General features: G+C 38.9%; 1 protein-coding gene across 5 annotated transcripts in view; it reads right to left on the bottom strand.

Moving 5' to 3' along the window:
- The window catches only part of LOC117164057 (uncharacterized), a 73,386-nt gene that overhangs the window by 7,739 nt on the left and 44,402 nt on the right, over positions 1 to 21,245 (bottom strand). Inside the window, exons 7-11 of one of the 5 annotated variants that reach the window (XM_076617567.1) lie at positions 16,669 to 16,912; positions 14,114 to 14,334; positions 12,496 to 12,697; positions 1,924 to 2,191; positions 244 to 546 (exon numbers count right to left, since the gene is read on the bottom strand). In XM_076617567.1, coding sequence (XP_076473682.1) covers positions 507 to 546; positions 1,924 to 2,191; positions 12,496 to 12,697; positions 14,114 to 14,334; positions 16,669 to 16,912 — 975 coding nt within the window. In that variant the 3' untranslated portion in view covers positions 244 to 506. Of the gene's footprint in view, positions 1 to 243; positions 547 to 1,923; positions 2,192 to 5,382; positions 9,846 to 12,495; positions 12,698 to 14,113; positions 14,335 to 16,668; positions 16,913 to 21,245 lie in introns of those variants that run through there. The other 4 variants (XM_033346827.2, XM_076617565.1, XM_076617568.1 and 1 more) reach the window with 4 other exon arrangements.

The following is a 21,245-nucleotide window of genomic DNA, read 5'->3' as shown; positions in this document are numbered from 1 at the left end:
TAATGTTTGCGATCGCAGAGTGTTAGCATCGATTGTATCCCTGACAGACGTCAAAGATCAACCGCTTGATCAGGCGTTTGTGTCAGTCGCATGATCGCAAGATAATTAATATTATACGGTGGTCGTTTATAAAAAATAAGCTTATCCTCCCGAGTGCCTTTAATAAACAAGCTCCCGTAGTGCGAATAACGAAAATAAGACTGTTAACGCGAGATTAAAGAAGATAAAAAGGAATAGAAATCAAATGTAAAGTAACCAAAAAGAGAAAAAAAAAAGAAAAGAAAAGAAAATTAGTCAGTAAAAGTCAACGAAGACAAAAATCTTGAAAAAGGCCTTACTAATTTCATATATATTTTAAAGATTCGCGTCTTCTGCGTTTTTGATGGTTGTCGTCATAAATGCGATTAGCTCTCCGAGTCCCAGATTGGTTAGTTTCAGCACCGATAAATTCGTCTCTGATCGATAAGCCTCGTATCAAGACGTCTGAATTCAGGGGAGGCGAGATGCTACGATTCCGCCTCCCTGAACTTTAGACGCTGTTTTTTTCTGCAAAGGTGTAAAATCAACGTAAGTATAACAGAAAAGAAAAAAATAAACAGGGGATTGATGTTCCGTTTCGCGTTCTCCTCGTTGCCCGACGATTTGCTTCTCTTTCTGCCGTTTTTTATTTTTCGTTTTTCTCCCTTCGTCATCGATCGTGGTTGACAAGGAGACTAGCGATCTCGAGGCAAAGGAAACACAGCGAGAGAATAATGCAACGCAAAGACAATCTCGATCAGCAAGTTTAGCTGCTGCATCGTATCTTGTAGCGGCGTCTTAGAGCATTTCTGCTCCAGATAGTTAAAATGTTTCTCTCGTATAAAAGAATTAGAAATTTCGTATCGAGTGTTTCGAAAATGCTTGAAAAGTCGATTAGGTAGAAATTTAAGGAAATTCAAGTTAAGCAAAGTATGACTTAAATCTACGTTTTGGATATCGCAATTCTGAATGATTTGAAATAATAAAAAATATACTACAAAACACAAGCTGTACCTATATAAATATAAACTACGCAATTCTTTCGTGCTGAATTATGCTAACTGTAAAACATTGTCATGTTCACTTTTGAGTCAAAAGATTTGACAAAGACGCAATTTGATTTTTCAAAATCGTAGAATAAAGATAATAATTTTCCACGTTCTGATAAAAATATGCATGAAGTACTACTTTTCTTGTATGAAAAAAATGAAAGATCATGAAAAATCATATGTACAGAAAAGAGAGCAAGATAAAAGGTAGTGTGTGTGAGGGGTGAATGGTGACGAGGCGAAGAGAAACGCAAGCCGAGCGCATAAATTGAGGACGACATTTACGCACAGTGTAGTTTTACGATTCAACTGTTAACATATAAATTTCATGGTTCTCAATTAAGACGATAACGCAAAAACAAAAGTAACGAAGGAAATGTTTCTTTTAAATTTTCTCTCCAGTTTTTGAAAATCACTTGTTACATTTCCGCGATATTTTCAAACTAAATTTTAACTAATTCCCATACTAAATTTTAACGGAGATATCGTGAGCTCTCTACCCTACGAGCTTAATATTTATGAAAAGGTCACGCGAGGAATATTAAGCAAACATTGATTCTAGCTTCTTTTGACGAATTATTAATTTCCTCTACGATGTTTCGCGTATAATTAACTTTCCGCCGAATCTTTCATCGTACGCAGAATAGTATATCGAGATGTTAATTTATTTCAAACATCTATGTTAACGTTTTGTTCTTAAACCACGCTGTGCCTGTACAACACGGATACGCATACGTAGGTATACATACATATAACAGAGAGATTCGCATAAGGGAAAATGGTAGATTAAAATTTCTTTGAGCCTCTCTCAGGTCCTCTCTCTCTCGAGAGGAACCGCTTCAGAACGAAAACTTACATAGTCCTCCTACCTTGGAGGTCTTGGCGTAGGTCGCTGCAGCTCTTCCCGGCTTTCGCATTAGCCTGGCCGATGTTAGTTCGATGGCGCATGGTGGCGGATGTACCGGTTACGACGGGCCCTGGCCCAGGACTCGGGGTACGCGACGCGGATGGCAGGCCAAGGAGGGAGTCAAGGACGTCCTCCAGGGTCGTGGAACCCGGGCTCGGTTTGTTCCGCAGAAGAGCTGCCGTCGCCATCGCCTCGTCCGTATCGCTCTGGCCCGATCCTAATCGGTTTCATGCATGGGGTCAAGAAAGAGACTGAGACGTCCGCGTCATCCTTTTGGCCTCGAAACGTTTGTCCGTCCGTCTTATACGTATACGTCGTTGAAATTTTTATTGTTCGTCCGATCGAATTATTCGTTCGTCCAGTTGAATTATTTATTCGTCGAGTCCAATCGTTTGTCCGTTTAATTCCCGGCGTATAAGTCGCGATCCCCGACGAGATTGCAAAATATTTTTACTTATATCGTTGTTGTTGATAATCTATTTTTTATCCTTGAACTTTCTGGTTTAAATTTCTACCTTAGCCGAGTTCTTTCAACGTAGTCTTTTTTAAAGCTGTATCGATATTACGAATAGCTAGCTTTCATTTCGCGTTGTCTTCATCTTGCTTCTCGATGACAACGCGAAAAGTAACCACAAGTTATTCGATTATTACAAAAGGGGATCACGACTTTGAAGAGGTTGGGAAACACCAGTCCAATCTCTAGTCGAATTATTCAGTCGTCTTATCTTATGCTCGGTCCTGTCTTACGATCGATTTCGTATTTCCCGTTTTGTATATTTGGTTCAATCAACGCTACAAAGGAGCCTTCAAGTAGCTATCGATGATGGAGGAGTTAATATAGTCGGAGAAATCCTCGAACCGTACTCGAACCGACTGGGCGGAGTTCGGAAACTTCTAAACTTAAAGTTCTATTATTTCAATATCTTCTTACGATATGATCGAGCGCAGTTTCATTGGAATTCCGTATCGCGTGGCTTGTTGGAAATTCGCAACAAACACCATCTCTTGCGCATTAATTTATTAATTGATATATTAGGCAAGTTAACAAGCGATCAGTTGTAGACCAGCTGTAGACTTTGTTGCACAAACTACACCCTCTTACGTTCTTGTTTCATCCTTTTAGACTCACCTAGACTCTTTCAATCTTATTTAAAAATGAAACAAACTTTTCCAAACTTTCTACAATAGTCACATACTACATTATACTTAAGTAATTCTTCCCAATTTAAACAAATGAATCTGGTTTTTCAAGTAAGATATTTCGTATCGATACATCGCAAGAATAAACGATACAAGCTTTCAAAGGAGTATGGGCAGATATCCGCGACTCGTAGAGTACTTCTTATCCGAAATTTATGATCGCGCTATAACGAGCATCGTCGATCGCCACTTGAAGCGTCCTTTACCAAAAGCGTGTACGCGAAAAGGTCGAAGATCCTCTCGACCGACCATCAAGATTCTAGGGTGCTCGTCACGTGTTTCTCGTTGGGGATGTTTGTTAAGGTTCCTTTCACGCGTCACTTTTTCTCCCTTATGGTACAACCACGTTGAGAGCCACGACAAATTCTCACTTTGTCATTTTACACGTGCCGTCCATTATGTTCGTCAAGTCGAACGAACAGTTTAATTCGACAACGTTGCTGGTTTCTTAACAAACACGCACGAACCTACGTCAATTTCGACGACGCCATTCGCGTATACGTGAGCGTTCTTACCTCGATCAAGCGAAAGAGAGACTCGTTTCAAGTGTTTTTAGAACATCGGCAATTGCTACGAACATCCTTTCAGGAGTTTCTCTCGTAACGGGCACCCAGAATTTCCTTTCGTCTCAGCGAAAGTTTCCAGCGGTATCGTTGGCTTGATCTTAAACTCGAGCTCGCGTCGCTCGTAAAAATAGACAAAAGAAAATAGGAAAATCTGCGAATCGAATCGTTCGATGAGACGTTCTTTCGTACTCTCAAACTCTCAACGTTCCCAGATGATCTGTAAAGCCGGATATCCAATGACTATTCGCGGACGCTGATGTGGATTTATCTCGTGAAGAATGCAAAGCACGCATAAATGGCAAATAATTGAGAAATAAATTCGCTAGCGATTTTGTAGCATCGATGCTACTACTAAATGATGCTGATGATTTTGCGCGTTTGTTAAAAATACGCATCTGGTGGATACCCGGCTTGAAGATGACCAGCATCTTCCGAACTTCCTCGTGCATACATATACGTGGTCTCATCTTTGGTGTGTGCGAAGAGGAACAGAACGAAGTTAATTATTAACAGAAAAAAGAGGAGGAAAATGAGAAAAAAGAGGAGCAAAAGGAAAGAAAGGAGAGGAAATGGGGAAATACATAACGGACGCCCTCGATTTTTCTTCACCTCTCATCTACTTCTCTACGTTTCTACGTGTACTCTACTTGCACGCTTCTACACAGCTACCGGATACTCGTACACTAGCCTAATTGCTGCGTTTGCGACCACTTTCCCTCGCAAAAGCGCAGAAGGCAAAAACGAAGCCGAAAAGTGTTTGGTGTTCTTCTCTGTTTCGAATGTTTTCAACGATTTTACATGTAGATAGCGCGGGTGCACGTACACACGAGCCTCGATTCTTATTTCCCCGCCGGAACAACAACGGAACGGTTTTATTGTTACACGCTCTATTTCCGGCTGAAAATATATCAGGCCGACGCGAACGTATGAGTGTACACACTGTATATATGTGTGTGTATATGTGTGTACGTGCGCGCGAACGCGAATCGTTCTCAGCTATGCGACGTATGCAAGAACAAGCTGTGGCGAATAAAACTACGTATCTCTATGTGACGAAAAAAAAGAAGAAAAAAAAAAAGAAACGAGAAAGAGAGAAACGAAACGAACGAAAGGCAAAAGCAACGACGGCGAAACGAACAATAGCACTTACCGTGACGACACAAGCGGAGTGCGTCAGCCAAATTAATCGATACATGTATACAGGGTGATAAAAAAGACTGAGACTTTAGTGGCTCATAGCTCTCACCGAGAGAAGAAAAAATGATTAATCAACGTAGGTCACGGGCTAACTATAGTTGTGGGTTAAGTATTTTTTATCCTTTACTATGAGTACTATAAACCTCGAAACTCTTGAATCTCTTTCAATTATCCTGCATGTATGCGCATATGGCAGACATACTCGACTAGAGACGTACAGTATATTTTGAGAAGAGGAACGCGATGTCCTCGGCTAAAACTCTCGAAACTGAAAGAAATTGGTAAGAAGAGAAAAAGAGATACAGGTGGAAGAGGTTGGAGAAAAAGAGAGAGAGAGAGAGAGAAAAAGATTAAAGAAGAATATGCATTACAATATCGAAGAGCGTATATAGGGTATATAATATAAAGGAGGCGGAAACAACAACAACGCAAATAACACAAAAGGTAAATGACAATAATTTATTGCTGTCAAGGGTAATTACGTTCTACAAAGAAATGATAAATCGTTGGTGTGTCCGAGCAATAAGTACGAAATTATGTACTTAAGAAAGGCAAAAAGCACCGGCACGCAGAACCGTTCAGTATAAAGTATACAGAAAGAGAGACACGCGTATGAACTCGCTGATCGGCGCGCTATCAGAAGCAAACGAACGATTCCTCGTCTGATCGACTGATCGATCGATCGATGAACGCGAACGATCTAGCTGATACAGCTTTCATATTTTCTAGTTAACAATGATGCACAAAACGTGCAGTCGCGACAAAAGTAACAAAAAAAAAAAAAAAAAGAAAAGACGAAAAGGAAATAGACGCAGAAACGATCAAAAGTAAATACATGTACATGTATATATATATATATGCGGCATATTTTTACCGTCGGTTCTGCGAACACTGCACTCGTTATTAAAGAAGTAACAATAATAATAATAATAATAATTAATAATAATAATTAATAATAATAATAATAATAATAATAATAATAATAATAATAATAATAATAATAATAGTAGTAGTAGTAGTAGTAATAATAATAATATCAACGCGTTTGCAGGTAATAATGAACGGTGTATACGAATGATACGTAAACTACTTTTCTTGTATGTATACATATATAAGTTTTTATACGTGTCATATACTGAGCTCTGTAGCTATAGGTAACATGTATACGTCGACAATTTTACAGCATAAACATACATGAAACGCAAAAAAAAAAGATAATTACTACTAGTAGAAATAATAAAGGAGGAGGATCTACTAGCATACTATATATATGTATATATATATCTATATCTGAGACGGTAGGTTCCGCACAAAAATTACATAGAGGTGTATACAATGGTGAGAGATTTGTATGTCCGTCTCTGTATATGAGAAGCGAAAGGGACGAGAAACAAACGAAAGAGAAAAAGAAGAAAAATACGGAGAAAAAAATGAAAAAGAAAGACAGGTGGAGAGATACTCGTGGATCAAACAGGGAGGGTTTTTTCTTCATGGAGTCTTCCAACGACGAGGGGCGGTTGTAACAAAGTAACAAAATTTACAAGACAGTTCTCTGTTTAGTGACGATAAATAAAAAAAGAAAGAAGAAGTAATCGTATTGTATAAACGAACGGGGCTTGTAGAAAGTCTACCAGGAGGTCTGTCGACACGCGGAGTCGAGAGACCACGTTGTGGAATGACGAAAACACATTTACGAACGGAACGTCGATGAGAAGATTCTTATAGATATAATCTCTAGATAGATCTTTGTAGATATAAAGTAAGAATCTTTGATACGCGGGATATATATATTTTTTTTTTCTTAAAATAACATCTCGCGTGTCAAGCTTCTAAGAAAATCTTGAAAATCAATTTTGACGTCGATAATTTTCATAAATATTCGAATAGTTGCTTTTGGATTCAAAATCGACGTTAATCGGTGAATTTTAAACAAGAAATCATAAAATATCTAAAAGAGAGTGTGTCGATATCGAAAGCTTCGAATTACTGTTGTGTTTTATGTGCTTCAGTTTTATTACGAAAATACGTGCTCTGTGTGTGCGCGTGTGCGTGTGCGTGTTTGTGTTTGGGAATTAATCCAGACCCTCGAGCAGTAGTAACTTATAGTTGGACGTTGACGAGTATAGCAAGCTGACGAAAACGATAAACGGGGTGGAAAAAAAGAAGACAGATTGCGATAATCGACGTGGGCGTAAAACTTTAATCTCGACATTGTTTTTAAATAAAAACTTAATGTGCGGACCAGATAGTAAATCGACCGAGTCAGACGCCTAACGTTAGAGGCATTGCTCTTTACTAAGTCGTGAGTTTTTTTACCTATATTGATAATGAAAGCACTGCTAGTGAAATTCCCACCAAAAGGAGTTTAATTATTGCTGTATAAGCGATACAAAATTACAGGCTACTTATTTATTACATTAAACAAGATTAGACCCAAACGAAGTAGCTTTCGACGCTGATTTTAAGAAAAAGAACAAAAAAAACAAAAAAAAAACAAACAAAGTCTGACAAACTTTGTGTGAAACGCTGCTCCTTCTGGATGCAATCTTGAAAACTTAATCTGCATTGCACCGTAAGATTAAACGTATATTGTTTATACTGAATGGTTTATTTTTATATATATTTATATTTCGTTGCTTCCGTTTACCGTACTATACAATTTTCGAAATACATGGCAACTTTCTTCTGTGTATATGGTGCATGATTGAAAATAAACAAAGTTCCACTGTGTCGAATGTTTGAGCGTCGAAAATGCAAATTGAGTACGTGCTTTCTGCGTTACGAATACAAGAATAATTACATTCACGTAATTAAGAGACTAAAAGCTATCCCTAGAAACATAGCAACGCGAATATTTTCTTAACATCATGCAACAATCTTCTCAACAATTTTTTCATCGATCTTCTATCAATAACCCGTTTCTTTAACAACGTTTGCAGAAGAATAATTTGCATAACAAACACAGTTGCGACACCATCCTTATGTCTTGTAATACTTCTCGAAGTTGCTCGCTATTCTACGCAAGAGAAACAAACGCGTGAAGAAATGGCATACCGCGAGAAGATACAAGAAATGGTGCAAAAGCTGCGTAACAAGGACACGATAAAGTCTGCGATCTTTAAACGTTTGATGGGTATCTTATATAATGTACACGAATGGTGTTTTGCATGGTTCGTAGAAAAATAAAAATTCTCGCGCTTTCTACAGAATCCCTCGTCATAAGAATTATATACAGAAAGAAGCGGAAGTGTGCGTGAAACCGAAGAAAAGTGCACACATTTTGCCGAAGTTTTGCTCGAAACTTCGTAATCAATCGTTTACGCTGGCATGTGTCTAATTACGATCAACAAGGTAGAGAAATAAATTCGTTCCGTGATCGAAATCGATACGATACCTTGTCGTTTCGACGTATACGTCGGCTTTGGTTTTTCCAAAACTCTTCGAAGCATGAAGAAATACTATACGGTCACGCGGAGGAGATCGTGAGATCGTGACAAGCTTGTGACGGAAACGAATAGAATAGCTGACAATTGGAGAGCAGCCCGAGTCAATGGCGTGCGTCACAAACGTAATCGACGTGATTGTAGGCACCCCACGGTCTTAGAAACACGTCAGAGGAGCCTTTTTCCAAAGATCGTTCACTGCTCCCTGCAAAGTTCCGTCGAAGAATCTCACGGACTACGTACACGCATCAGTCGTGAGAAGAAATCGTCAACAAGAGGACGCGAACGCGTCAAAACAGATTTTAATATACAATATCACGTATAACTTTTGATATGTCGGAAATACATCGAAAAAAAGCGACTTTTTAACGATCGATGTTCTTCAAGAATTTTCTACGCAGCGATACTAAAGTGTCTTACATCGAGTATCGTAAAATTCTCTTTCCAATTAGATATTTTAGAACCTTGAACTCTGCTAGTTTGGGAAACTTTTAAGTTGAAGATAAGTAAAAAATTACGAATGTATTTCGTTAAATTCGTATTAATATTATATCGCGACTAAGAAGGCTCGAAGTAAAATGTCAATACGTATTGCAATTACGTAAATATCATACTCCTTTCATCCAAACCAGCATTCCAAAAAATTTACCTATATTCTTTACTAGTATGCCAAAATATCCGTTACGAAGACCGCTAACTTTCTCCCTTTGCCTTTTAAAGAACAAATTAACGCTGACGAGCGTTCCATCTAATAGTCATCAAGTAGTTAGCCAACCTACCAACCACTAGATACATGCTTGAATTTCGTCAAGATTTCCTATGAAACAGGAAACGAAAGAACCATCGAAGAAACGAACCGACTTTCCAAACAACGTTGTCAATTCGTCGACACATCGAATTCGGAAATACAAATAGTCGTACAAACGCGCGACGTGAATCGTCTTCGTCAGCTTAGATAGACGGATCGTGAGGGACGCGTCGAGGGATCGTCTGGTATGATGGGAACGCGACCGAACGTGTTCTTTGTTGACGAATGTTCGCAATTGTACGTGTTCTCTTGTCTGATGTCGTTTGCTTTTGATTTTCCGCTAGGCGAGCAGCAACTCACCGCGGTGATGACGTTGCTGTTGCTGTGGTTGTTGTTGATGGTGAAGCTGACGATGATGTTGATGATGGTGATGGTGATAATTGAGTGTGGAGGACGGTGATGGACCAAGACTATCGCCGCCACCTAGCTGTTGTTCATATTGTTGATGCTGCTGGTATTGACCATCGTCGTGTGTTGGTGTCAAATCCCAGAAAAGGCCGGAAATCGCGGAATCGACGCAGCTGCATGACTCGGTGGCTGTGACGTTGCATCCGGGACAGCAGTCGGTTTCCGTGGCCAAACTCATCGGTGTCTCCGGCGATTCCGCGGGTCTCATGCCAACGAACGAGCTCTCCATCCAACACAGCTTCACGCTCCCTTCGAGGAGAAGTTTCATTTCATTAGATGCGGCATGAAGAAGCCAACGGGGCGAGCGCGGTGTGTGTTCTTTTGGGTAGCTTCTTTTACGATCGATCCGCGATTCCTTTCTGGGAAAACGACTACGGGTAACACAGCAAAACATAGTAACGGCATAGAACTCTACGGACGTAGCAATTCGTAACAATTCGTAGCAATTCGTAGTTATCTTCTGCAATCGTAACATTATGACTTTGTTCGGTTTAAAAAAGAATTGTGTATTTCCGACTTATTTTATTTTTGTATAAACTGGTTATATACTAATAACACACGAAGTTAGCAGTTCGGCAGTTCGAGTATTGTTCTTAAACACGACACAAATCTCTGATTAGATCGTGTTAGTCAAGCTCTAACACGTAAGTATTAATCACAACGCAAATCAAGCTGAGCGGATCGGCACACACATATACGTGATCGACAAACCATGTTATGATAGTATGTAGTTAGTGTAACATCGTGGTAAGACGTGAAGGTTTTCGGGGATGTCGCTCTGAGAATTGGACGTCGCTGATGCTTTTCGAGGCGTGTCACGCATTGGACTTTATACACCGAGTTATACGCAACAGGATGAGTAACGTGAACGTAACACGACCAAGATATCGTGTGCATTATAAAAGTATACGAAGTAGTAACAGCTGACCACGTGCGCGTTATCTTCGCACTTCGTTCCCTGTTCACGATGTTTGTTTTAATTTTGTCCTAAGGTCAGACAGAGTAGCGGCTAAGTTCGCTAGCACCGACAAGCGTATATGGAGACAGAGGGGTGTGACTTAAACTTCAGGGTGATCTATTTTCGTAGCAGGACGGCCACGTCGGTACAAAGCTGTCGAAATAGCAACCGACGGTCGGTTGCCTATGTGTATGCATACTTTCGTCGAGACTGTCGCGATTAAAGATGAGGGCAGACCGAGGGAACGGATGACACACGCGGTGGTCGTCGGATGGAAGTCGAGAAATAACCGAGCAGACGTTCCATTCCCGCCCCCCCCCCCGATTGTACCATCGTTTTTTTCCTCCCTCGCCACGATTCGACCTTGCTTCACGAATTCGCGCGCTAGAAATACAATTCGGTGTCAAGGCTGTCGGTGAACACCATTACGGGAATTTTCGTGGCAATCGTCTTGCTGCTTCGTTGGTTCGCTGATGTCGATCATACGGCAGATCTTCCACTGAGAAGGATTCTTTATGTCGTATCTCGTATGTATCTACGGTATCATCTCGCGAATACCATGAAGAATAATTCCGTTACTAAAATTGATTTTGTGTTTTCTCTCTCTCCCTTTCTCTCTTTCTCTCCCCTTTTACAACTCAGAGTCAGTGTTGTAACTACGAAGACAAAAGTAGTCGTAGGAGATGAGTGGGATGTCTTGGAATACGAGATGTGACAAAGTTCCAAGGCTAACTCTGTTTTCCTCAAAGTTGCAAGAACAAGACAGTATAGCTCGATCTTCCCCTCACCAGCATGCGAAATACAAAGATTGTACATCGAAGCCAAGAATTCCAAAACAGCATCAGTTCACTTCTCGACACTACATGAGTCATTCGTATGACGTTTACCGGATCATTTAGTCTCATTCAAGACTACTCCTAAAGTGGACGTAAATTCACGGGAACCGTCCTTCGAAAATAAAGATCAGCTGCCATCTTTACATTACTTAAATCTCAAAGGAACTACATACTTTGAAGGCGATGACCTGATATTCGCATAAAATTTATATACGTGTCATTTTCGAAATATTACTGTCACACCTCGTACATTTGTAAAATTGTAAGACCGAATTTTTTGTTCGATTGTGATTAATTTTCACGACTGCTCGAAAAGTCTGTGAGATACAGTGGACCGCTTGGTCGAAGAGAAATCTACGCTGTGCAACACGAGGAAAGCGTTTATATACATGTATCTACAGAGTTGGAGTCATTAGAGGAAGAAAGAAGGAGGTTTTTTTTTTCAACAGGACAAGAACGAGTGGATTCTCGCATGTTAACGTTAGTAGGAACACCGCGTCGCGACACCTTGAAAATATCCGGACGATGTTGCGGGCACGTGAACCAACGCAGCATTCGCAGAATGAATGAGTCTGCGCGCGTGTGAAGAGGGTACGTTACAGTTTTTAGCCATCAAAGTTTTTGTTGAATGACCGCGTTTTTGAAAGCAATTTTCGTTAGTAAACACGAAACAACCAAGAGAACGAACAAAGACGGAAGAGACAGCCAAGAGAGTTGCTGGTAGTGCTTTGAACTAGCATATAAGAGACACGTCGAATATTATACATATATATTATATATTATATATGTGTGTGTGTGTGTGTGTGTGTGTGAGCAGTAACAACGAGCGAAAGAGCAAAATTTATTTCACGACATTCCGATCGGGAGTTAGGTAACAATACAGTGACAAGACGTGTAAGAACAGTAACAAGAGAAACCCAGAGACAGACGAAAGAAGAGAGGCGTCTAGGTCACAGAGTAAAGATGCAGAGACAAAGAGAAGAAATTCACATCAACAGATCAGGAAAACTCAAAATTACCTTTGTCGTAGAGAGTAAAAGTAGTAATGGTGTAGTGGTGGTGGTGGTAGGATGGTTTTTTTTGGCAGGGGTTGTTTAGTGCTCACCTCTGGGGCTGGTCGACCTTGCTCCGCCCCTGTCGTCCCAGTCTTCAGGTCGAGGTCGAGGCGACAGCCTGCCACCTCCACCAACCTCCTGACCGCTTTGCACGTAGTGCACAATGGCCGAGGTTACCTCCTTTATCGAGTTCCTTACCTCTAGCTGCTGATTCGTTGTCTGCTGCTGTTGTTGTTGCTGTTGTTGTTGCTGCTGCCAACAAAAATTTCGCTTTTATTACTCTATACCTTTTTCTTATGTTTTTCCATTCTGAAGTTTAATCGAAATATATCACTTAATAACCAGTTAATATTGAATTATCGAATCATGTTATCATCAATTAAGTAACTACGATAATAACTCGATATATTTGAAGAGCTATAACGGAAGTCTCGATATCAAAAAATGTAATTCGATATTAATTATTGTATATAGAGCTATACACGATTTTACGCAGACAATTAATCATTCATTATTGATATAACAACTAGAAAATAACGCAGTGTCGAGTGTTATGAACTAATAATCTGTTATTCACGAATTACAAAGTTTCCTTGACCGAAACCTTTATATTAGCAATTATCTTTCGATAGCATTATTCAATGCTGTGTTCGCTTTTCGTTGTAAAACTCAACTTCATATTAGCGAAATTTTCATTTAGAGTTTTTTAATCTCACCGAATTGTCAATGCTAGAAAATAGAGACACAAAATACCTTGTTCAAAGCGTTGCTAAAAATAAAGAATGTCGCATATCGACATATCTTTGTCAATAAATGCAAATAGCTTGGAAGAACAAATTTAATAAAACTCTAAACGCGCACATTGTTCTAATTTCCAATAAATTTCCAAGATTATTTTCAACAGATTTTAACGTTCGTGAGAAAAAACATTTTCGCGGAAAAACTATTTTTTGGTAACGAAAAGCTGATTAAAAGTTTGAAAAGTAGGACAATGTTCGCAGCGTGGTTCGACCTTGGGGCGGAGGGGTTGTCTGTGATTCGGATAACAGTCAATTTGTACTCGAGTTGTAAAGGTCACGAGACGTCAGAATGTGGATTTCTGCCAAAATTTCTAATTATAGAGAAATCATTGCATTTGCGCGCTGTCTGCACAAATTAAAAATAAATTGGACAAAGGAAAAGCGAGATGGACGTAGGCGAGGTAGGGGTCACTCACGGTTCGAGGCTAAATGTCGCGGATTTGGGAACGATTATTCGAACGAGGAAATTCGACTAATCATCTCCGACATATTTACATCGTAAATGCAGATTTACTTCTGTTATAAATGATGAAAATATCAGTAGTATGATCATTTTGGATCTGACAACAATTTCAGAAAATGATAAATACGATAACATTAACGTCAAATATTCGCAAATAGTTACTATCATATTTTTAAAGTAGAAAGAGAATAGTTTGATCTATTACATATGTGGTAATGAAAAACGAACAACATTTTTATTAGAAAATATTACCTAAATAAGATATATTTTAAATGTATCGAATAGTAATTGTAATTTTTTAAAAGTAAAGCTGGAAAGCTGCTATGAAACGTTAAAGTTGCAATGTTAAAGAAACATGGCCGACAATGGTGTAACATGAGACTTTCAAGGTTTTTTAATACGAACCTTGTTTGCTGCTTGCAACTGGGGAAGAATACCCTGAGCAAGACGTTCTGCCGGTGTTCGCGGGTTCGTTAGTCGTTCTTGAGAACGCCAGCCCAAGTACGGCTGTCGATGATTGAAAGACGACCTTGTTGAACTCGCTGGCGAACTTCCGGCACTGTTTAGCAGGCTGGTACTCCATCTTGAGAATACAGGTGGCGTGGGACTTGGACTAAGAAGGGCACCTAAACAAATTTATCGGAACGTATTAACACGTAGTCGCAACATCTTGCATAGATTTCCTTATTCTACTTTTCTGTCAAAATATGGCTGATAAAATTTGAGACACCTTGTGCAACGTTCCCAAACTTGCTGATCAGATCCTGTAAAACAATTCGTATATTCGATTCTTAGAACTGAACAGTTGTCAACAAATACAAATAAATATAGACGTAATTATTATGGTAATACCCCGATACGGTGTTGGCGTCTTGACTCGTTTTACAAGCGAGTTTGTTACTTGATCCGGATTTGAAATGGATTATGTTGGAAGACTTTGATCGATGGTTTTGCACGTTGAATAATACGTTGCCCGGGAACTTTTCAGCGACAGAATAAAAGCTTGACAGCTGTCTTACATTGACGTTACCAGCAAGTTGTTACGAAGGTATTTCAGCTCGATGTTACTGGGAGTGAAACACGTTTTGTGTATGCTCCCAGGGATAGGCGTAGCAATTCCATTCCTTTGTTCTTGGTGTCAATTAGTAGAGAGACTTTAGAAAAAACTTGAAGTAGTCGGTAAATATTACTGGGTAAAAATAATATTGCAAATTTGTTTCTTCGAATGAATGTAGCCTCTCATATCGCAAAAATAGGGTTAAGAATAACGTTAAGATATGGCAATTCTATTTTTAAGCTTCTAGAAACATCAAACTAATTCTGTAAAAACTAAACTCTTTTTAAAATCTAAACTTTAACTTTCACAATGAACAAGTTATGCGAGAATTTAAAAAATTTATCTCAAATTATTTAGAAAGATTTATATCATCAGGTCTGTATTTAAAAAAAAAACATAATAAAAAAAGAATTTCGTTTGTCAATTACGAGTTTTCTTAAGATCAAAAGGAACAACGAAAATCAATACGAAAGATGCATTGACAATCGAAAGAAGAAGGGAAGAAGAGGGGAAGATTAATAAAATTTATAATCTTTTAAAAAACTACAAAAGATAATCTTCCGTAAATCTGTTAAAATCAAAACTGCCGAGAGCATGGTGAATCGTGGTCAGACGTCATTTAAAAAAAGTGTCTCAACGAACTTTGCCCTTTTCAGACTACCAACCGAGCATCAGATCCGCGCCAGCAGCTCATGTTGGCACCAGCCCTTTAAATCTGGTAATTAGAGCCCTCCCTTAACAAATCGCATTCTCTCGTTAGAAACGTCCTTGAACGTTTCCCAGCCACCCTGCGAAAGAAGGGATCTGCGCTGCTATTGCAGTCAGCCAACAACGTGGCGGGATAGACCTCGACTTTGTCGTTAGCAGACGACTACCCGGCAAGGCCGAATTAATCGAGTTAACCTACCCTGCTAAATTTATTAGCCACTTCCTATTAGCAGTTACTCACCGTAGCCAGAGAATATCCGCGAGACTATGTCGCTTGAGAAGCGAGAGAGATGCAGACACGAGGATAAATGAAATTGGCCGATACTCGGCTCTCGTTACGCGCTAATTTCGGACGTTGCTCGCCTTTTCATTCGAAGAAGAGTTCGATTTGCTCGGTATTGCGCCGTTTCATTGCGAATCGTTCCCAATGGGCAGCTATTGTGCCCTCTTTTTCTTTCGCTCATAACATTTCGAAGAACTTGATATCAACTTTTGGCTACTTTCCGTTCGTATTAAACTGTTTTCCAACTGCAGTGAGGAGATCGGGGAGAAGTTTCTGTCTTAGGGGCAAATAAAATGCGAAGCGAGAAAGCAGAAAGAATTAAATTAAAGATAGGAAAGGAAATTAAGAAAAAAAGATACGTAATGTTTGGTAAGCACGTATTCACCAATTCCTTTATACTAACATAAAGCATCGTAAAGAACTGCATTAAAATTTGTGGTATTCCAGATATAATAAATACTACGTTTAATATTCTTTGGTTTCTTTTTACAGCAAAAGAAATTGTATATCTCAAGGAAGATTGTGAGAAATTATATTTGTTATGTCTGAAGCGTTAAGAGAATCTTCTTTAGAAGATCCTTATACCAGTCAATGTTATATAATTTCAAAGCAAGAGCCATTAAACTCTCTCGCAAAAAAGAGCTTTTACGGAGTAATATCTTTAGAAGTCTGCATTCACTTCTGAATAATCGTGAATAAATATTCAAAAGATGTTGCACAAAGTAATATTGAGCTCTGTGATATATAATCTTAAAGCTTTCTGCTTTAATGTTTGTTCACGGCATTTGAGGACTCGTACTCGAGTGTTTGTTCATTTATTTTTCTATAATCCTCAGAAATATCTTAAATAAAAACGAACAAACTCACGAACAAGAAAGATTAATATAAAAAGATCATTAAGGGGATGCTTACCTGTAGTCGGCTGTCTATTGGAAGACGATGAAAGGGACGAGAGGGAAGTGGTTTTCGAGCCCAATGCACGCCATCCTCCGTGTTGCGACGCGTCGGAGTGCCTCTTTAAGCGGAAACCATCGCGAGCCGCGGGAGAATTCTTGTACCAATCCGGGACGTTCAGTCGTTGCAGAGACCTCTGCACTCTGAGTTCGTGCTCGCTGGGCACGCGTTCGCCAACTTTCTGCAACTCGTTCTCCGGCGGCTGTAAAGTAACAATTTTTTTCATCAGTAAATTCGTGCAATTATTCCTACTTTATAATCTGGAGAATTTACAATTTCTTTTCATTATAAGCAGAGGGACGATTTGAAACAATTTAAAATTTGCACTGTGTTACAGATGTGGCAGCAAAAAATTACTATGAATTTTTAAAAATATACTGTGAATTTTACGTAGATATACCGTGTAAACATACCAGCTGAAAATTTACATACAACGTTGAAATTATTCGCTCTAATTTATTCAATTATTCTTAGCAAAATACCCTATTAAACATATCCCATATATTAAACGTGAGAACCTCGCGATCCTGTTTATGACTTTCATGATACGTAATTCACGTTCGAGTAACGTAATCGTTGTTTTTCGATGAGGTCTTTTTTCTCACAATTGACTATAATGAACGAAAGCAACATGTATATATAATCTGTCTCTATTACATGCTTGAATTTCTTGCCCGTTAAATATTTTGTAATTCTATTAATATATTACTGAAAAGGTGCACGTTGTCTCGAAGCACAAAAATCATTTTAAATTCCGTGGAGCACTGCTCCATCTTCTACGCGATTTTGTAAATTATATTCAAGCTCTCCAGTAATATCTTTTGCTACAATACTTTATGTCGTAATTTAATAACAGAAGAATACTACAGAATATTACAGATATTACGTAAGACCTTACAAAACTCTTTGAAATTACATAAAGTGAGGGTGTAAAGTACTACGAATAAATATGTAACATTTCTGCTATGAATAAAGTTACCTACTTATATAATATTCTTATAGTACAATAATTTCGATAGAACTTTTGCTCTCTTTTAGATTTTAGTACAAGAGAAGTAAATAAATGTTGAAATACATTTCATGATATTAGATTGAATATTAGATTTAGAATAGTCAAATATATATATATTTAATATTAAATAAATATAAATATATGAAACACGTAGTTTCTAAGCGTATACAACGTTAGAAATTATACAGAATTAAAGACACGAATCGATGGCCCAACACATCATGGTCAAACGATGCCAGGGAAGTAATCAAGGCCGACTGAAATATCCAATACGCACTCATTGGAAAGCACTACTCGGGAGAATAACCGTTTAAAAGCGTTTTCCAATGTCACGGAGCTTGCGTGCTAGGGCGGATGAGCGCGCGGAAAATGATCGATCAATTTTCTTGCTGGAAATGCGGGGGCGTAGCTTCGGTAGAATGAGGCAACCTCATAGGATACCTGCGTTGAAGGCCAAATGAAAGGTAGAATGAAATCGTCGATTGTGATTCCCGTGTGGGAAGCGCATGGAAGTCAAGCGATTTTAAATAAGGTCAGATGGTTCTTTGCGGTTTATGTTTTTATATAAACCCTGGAGCGAAACTGAACAATAAAATAATGTTTTCTGTATGTGACTATGTATGTTGGCATGATTGTTTCCTCGCAATTTTTAAAATACTTTGTTCGCATATAGGAACTCGAATATCTACATATAATTAATGAACAAATATCTGATTAATACAAGATAACATTTAAATCGAACTTGTTGATCATTTGTGTCTTTTGTAGAGATACTTAAAGACTTTAGATACTTGAAATATAGCTTCGCCCAGTTGCATGAAGCAGTCTGTATCATATCTGTAGAGGTTAAAAGTTAACATTTCCTTCCAAAAAAGCAAGATACATATCTAAATCGTACAGACAACATAAAACTATCTATCACTATGCTGTGGTATAAATAAATGAACAAATAAATAAATAAATATATATGATTTACAATCAATAAAATTAGATACGTACAGACCTGTAATGCTGATTCTTCGATGTAATCTTTTAACATTTCTTCAGTTGTTAACGTGTTAAACAAGCTAACAATCCTTTCAAAATCGATCATGGTCTTTAACCTTAACTCGGCTGAAGCTCTCTCCAGTCATACAACGACGTTCGTACGATCGATATGACACGTGAACACGGTTGTATGTTAACTCGGCCATTAGCATTGCCAATGTCTCGTCGTATTTCAATGAATTCGTTCCGAGGGATTGAAAGGTGATCTTAACGCGCCCATTGTAGAGATTTGTATAGGGCATAGGGTGTTGCAGAAGTAAAGACCAACAAACTCTACTATTCCAAAATTTCCAATCTCCTTCTTGATTTAATCTATTATTGTGGTATATTCAATATATTTTTAATATAAGAAATATTAACATTCATCAAAATATTATTATAATGAATATGAAACTTCCAACCAAACACTTTACTTTTACAATACCCTTCCTATTTTTCGTTAACTTTAGATCCACTTTATGGTTAATTAAAAATATCGAATATCCGTCTAACTTATTTAGGGAATAATAATATAATTTTTGTTCGAGACGATACAACGTACAGAAGAAAAAGGATATATCGATGTCAATAAGGAAAAGCGTGAAAGAGACAAAGTCGTATCGAAGCAGCACGCATTCCAAGATAGCATTGTCCTGCACGCACAAGTGAAATGCATAACGACGAGCTCTATGAGTGTTCGCGTGAAATTTCCATATGGCATACAAAGACGCTAACGGGACCTAATGCCGTTGAAAAACAAAGGATAGACAGAGGAACGCGTGGCAGGCCTACGCACGTCGTGTACTCCTTTGGTTATATTAACGTTCCAACAACGGTTTACCATATGCGTGCTCATGAGAACGGAGAGCTTGCTCGAATGGCAAAAAGTTATTTTCAGCCTGCAACTTCGTCGAACAAACTAACTGGCTGAGACTCTTTCCAGTGACGATCAACTAGGTCGTTTTTACACCATCTTTATATTTTTACGACCCAATCGTTTCCTATTAAATTCATACTGTTAAATTCGAAAAATTTTGTTTGAAAATCTTTCAAAAAGAGTAAAAATTTCCCGTCTCTTCGATGCAAGCGAAACTTCTCCGCAATTAAAGGGTTAATACAACGTATTTTACATAGATGAAAATACTAAATTAAAGACGAGGATCATAATAATTACCAATTCAAATAAGACAGAAAATTTGAAAATTCCACGTAAAGATGAGAGAACGGAGCATCGTTCAAAAAAGGTCAAGGCAAGATGGAAGAGAACGGAAACCAGTATACAGAGATAGAAGGGGATTCTTTCGGCCAATGTATACCTAGTTCTTAAGGGTGACCGCGACGCCCGATGAGAACGGCTTCAACCATTAACGGTCGACAGTTGCTCAATTGCAAAATGAATACCGATTATAAACCATAGTGGATATTGACGTCCATTTGCAATCGTGATCATTGCGGATGCCCAGCATGAACGCGATGAAAAACTGCATACGATCACCATATATAACGAGGGCTATGTTAAGAAAGATAGAAAGAATATATCACACCCACCTAATATTTTACAACGAAAGCCAGCGTGCTAGCTAAAGTTCTTGCACGCGATAGGACGAGACGGTAGTTGGAAACGCTTCAAAGGGAAATTTAATGCGTATGTACTTGTATAGATAGCTATATGTGCCTACGTGTCAACGCGACTACATGTCCGGACGCATTAATTCTGTTACGTTCTCTGGGTCACTTTTGGTCCAATCTCTTTTCTCTATCGTTCGAATAAATTTCGTAAGTTTAAGAAGAATACGAAAAAATTTGTAATTTGTACGTATATATAATAAAATGTACGTAATTTCAAAAATGCTAAAGTTTTTCTTCAAACATTAAAAGGCTTTTGTTTGCTAAAATGAAAGCGATATTTACTTACTAGTAAAGTAAGCGAGCGATTTCGAGGCACGATGAAATGTCACAGTTTCTCGGTAACGCATCGTTCCTCGAAGCTGACGGAATGCTATTGGCAAGAAACGCGGGACACCCGCATTTCCGCGTCTGCGAGCAACGAGCAGCAGTGGTCAGTAAGGCTGAACCACGCTTTCCAAGTGCAACAGTAAGCGTTACGTAATACGCGTTGGCTCGTTTCGAATGTCAGAATATCGGGGGCTGACACGGTGACAGACAGTAATTTCAATTACTTTACGACGTACTTTGCGCTGCGCGTCTCTGCCGTGTCTTTTTCTATTCTTACGCTCCCCGGTTGGCATCCGTGTCGGCAATTGACGCAAATTAGGGGAAAGCCACGTTAAAGACAGACGCTACATCCGCCATTAGAGCGGCCAAAGACCTCGCTGATGGCTTCTACGCCGCGGTAAGTAAGTACATGTGCATCCGCGATGCTTCGCGACGCCTGTCTTGCATTTGCGCCGCTTTGCCATCTTCTCAGGGACCATAATGTGCCGGATATGTATTGCGTCTCGAGGATGCTGCTCGCCATTGTGCTCTAAATTTGCTT

This window comes from Bombus vancouverensis, chromosome 3 (assembly GCF_051014615.1).
Source record: "Bombus vancouverensis nearcticus chromosome 3, iyBomVanc1_principal, whole genome shotgun sequence".
NCBI lineage: Eukaryota > Metazoa > Arthropoda > Insecta > Hymenoptera > Apidae > Bombus > Bombus vancouverensis.
Note: the sequence above shows the minus strand (reverse complement) of the source record. Positions and strands in the feature narration are given on the sequence as shown.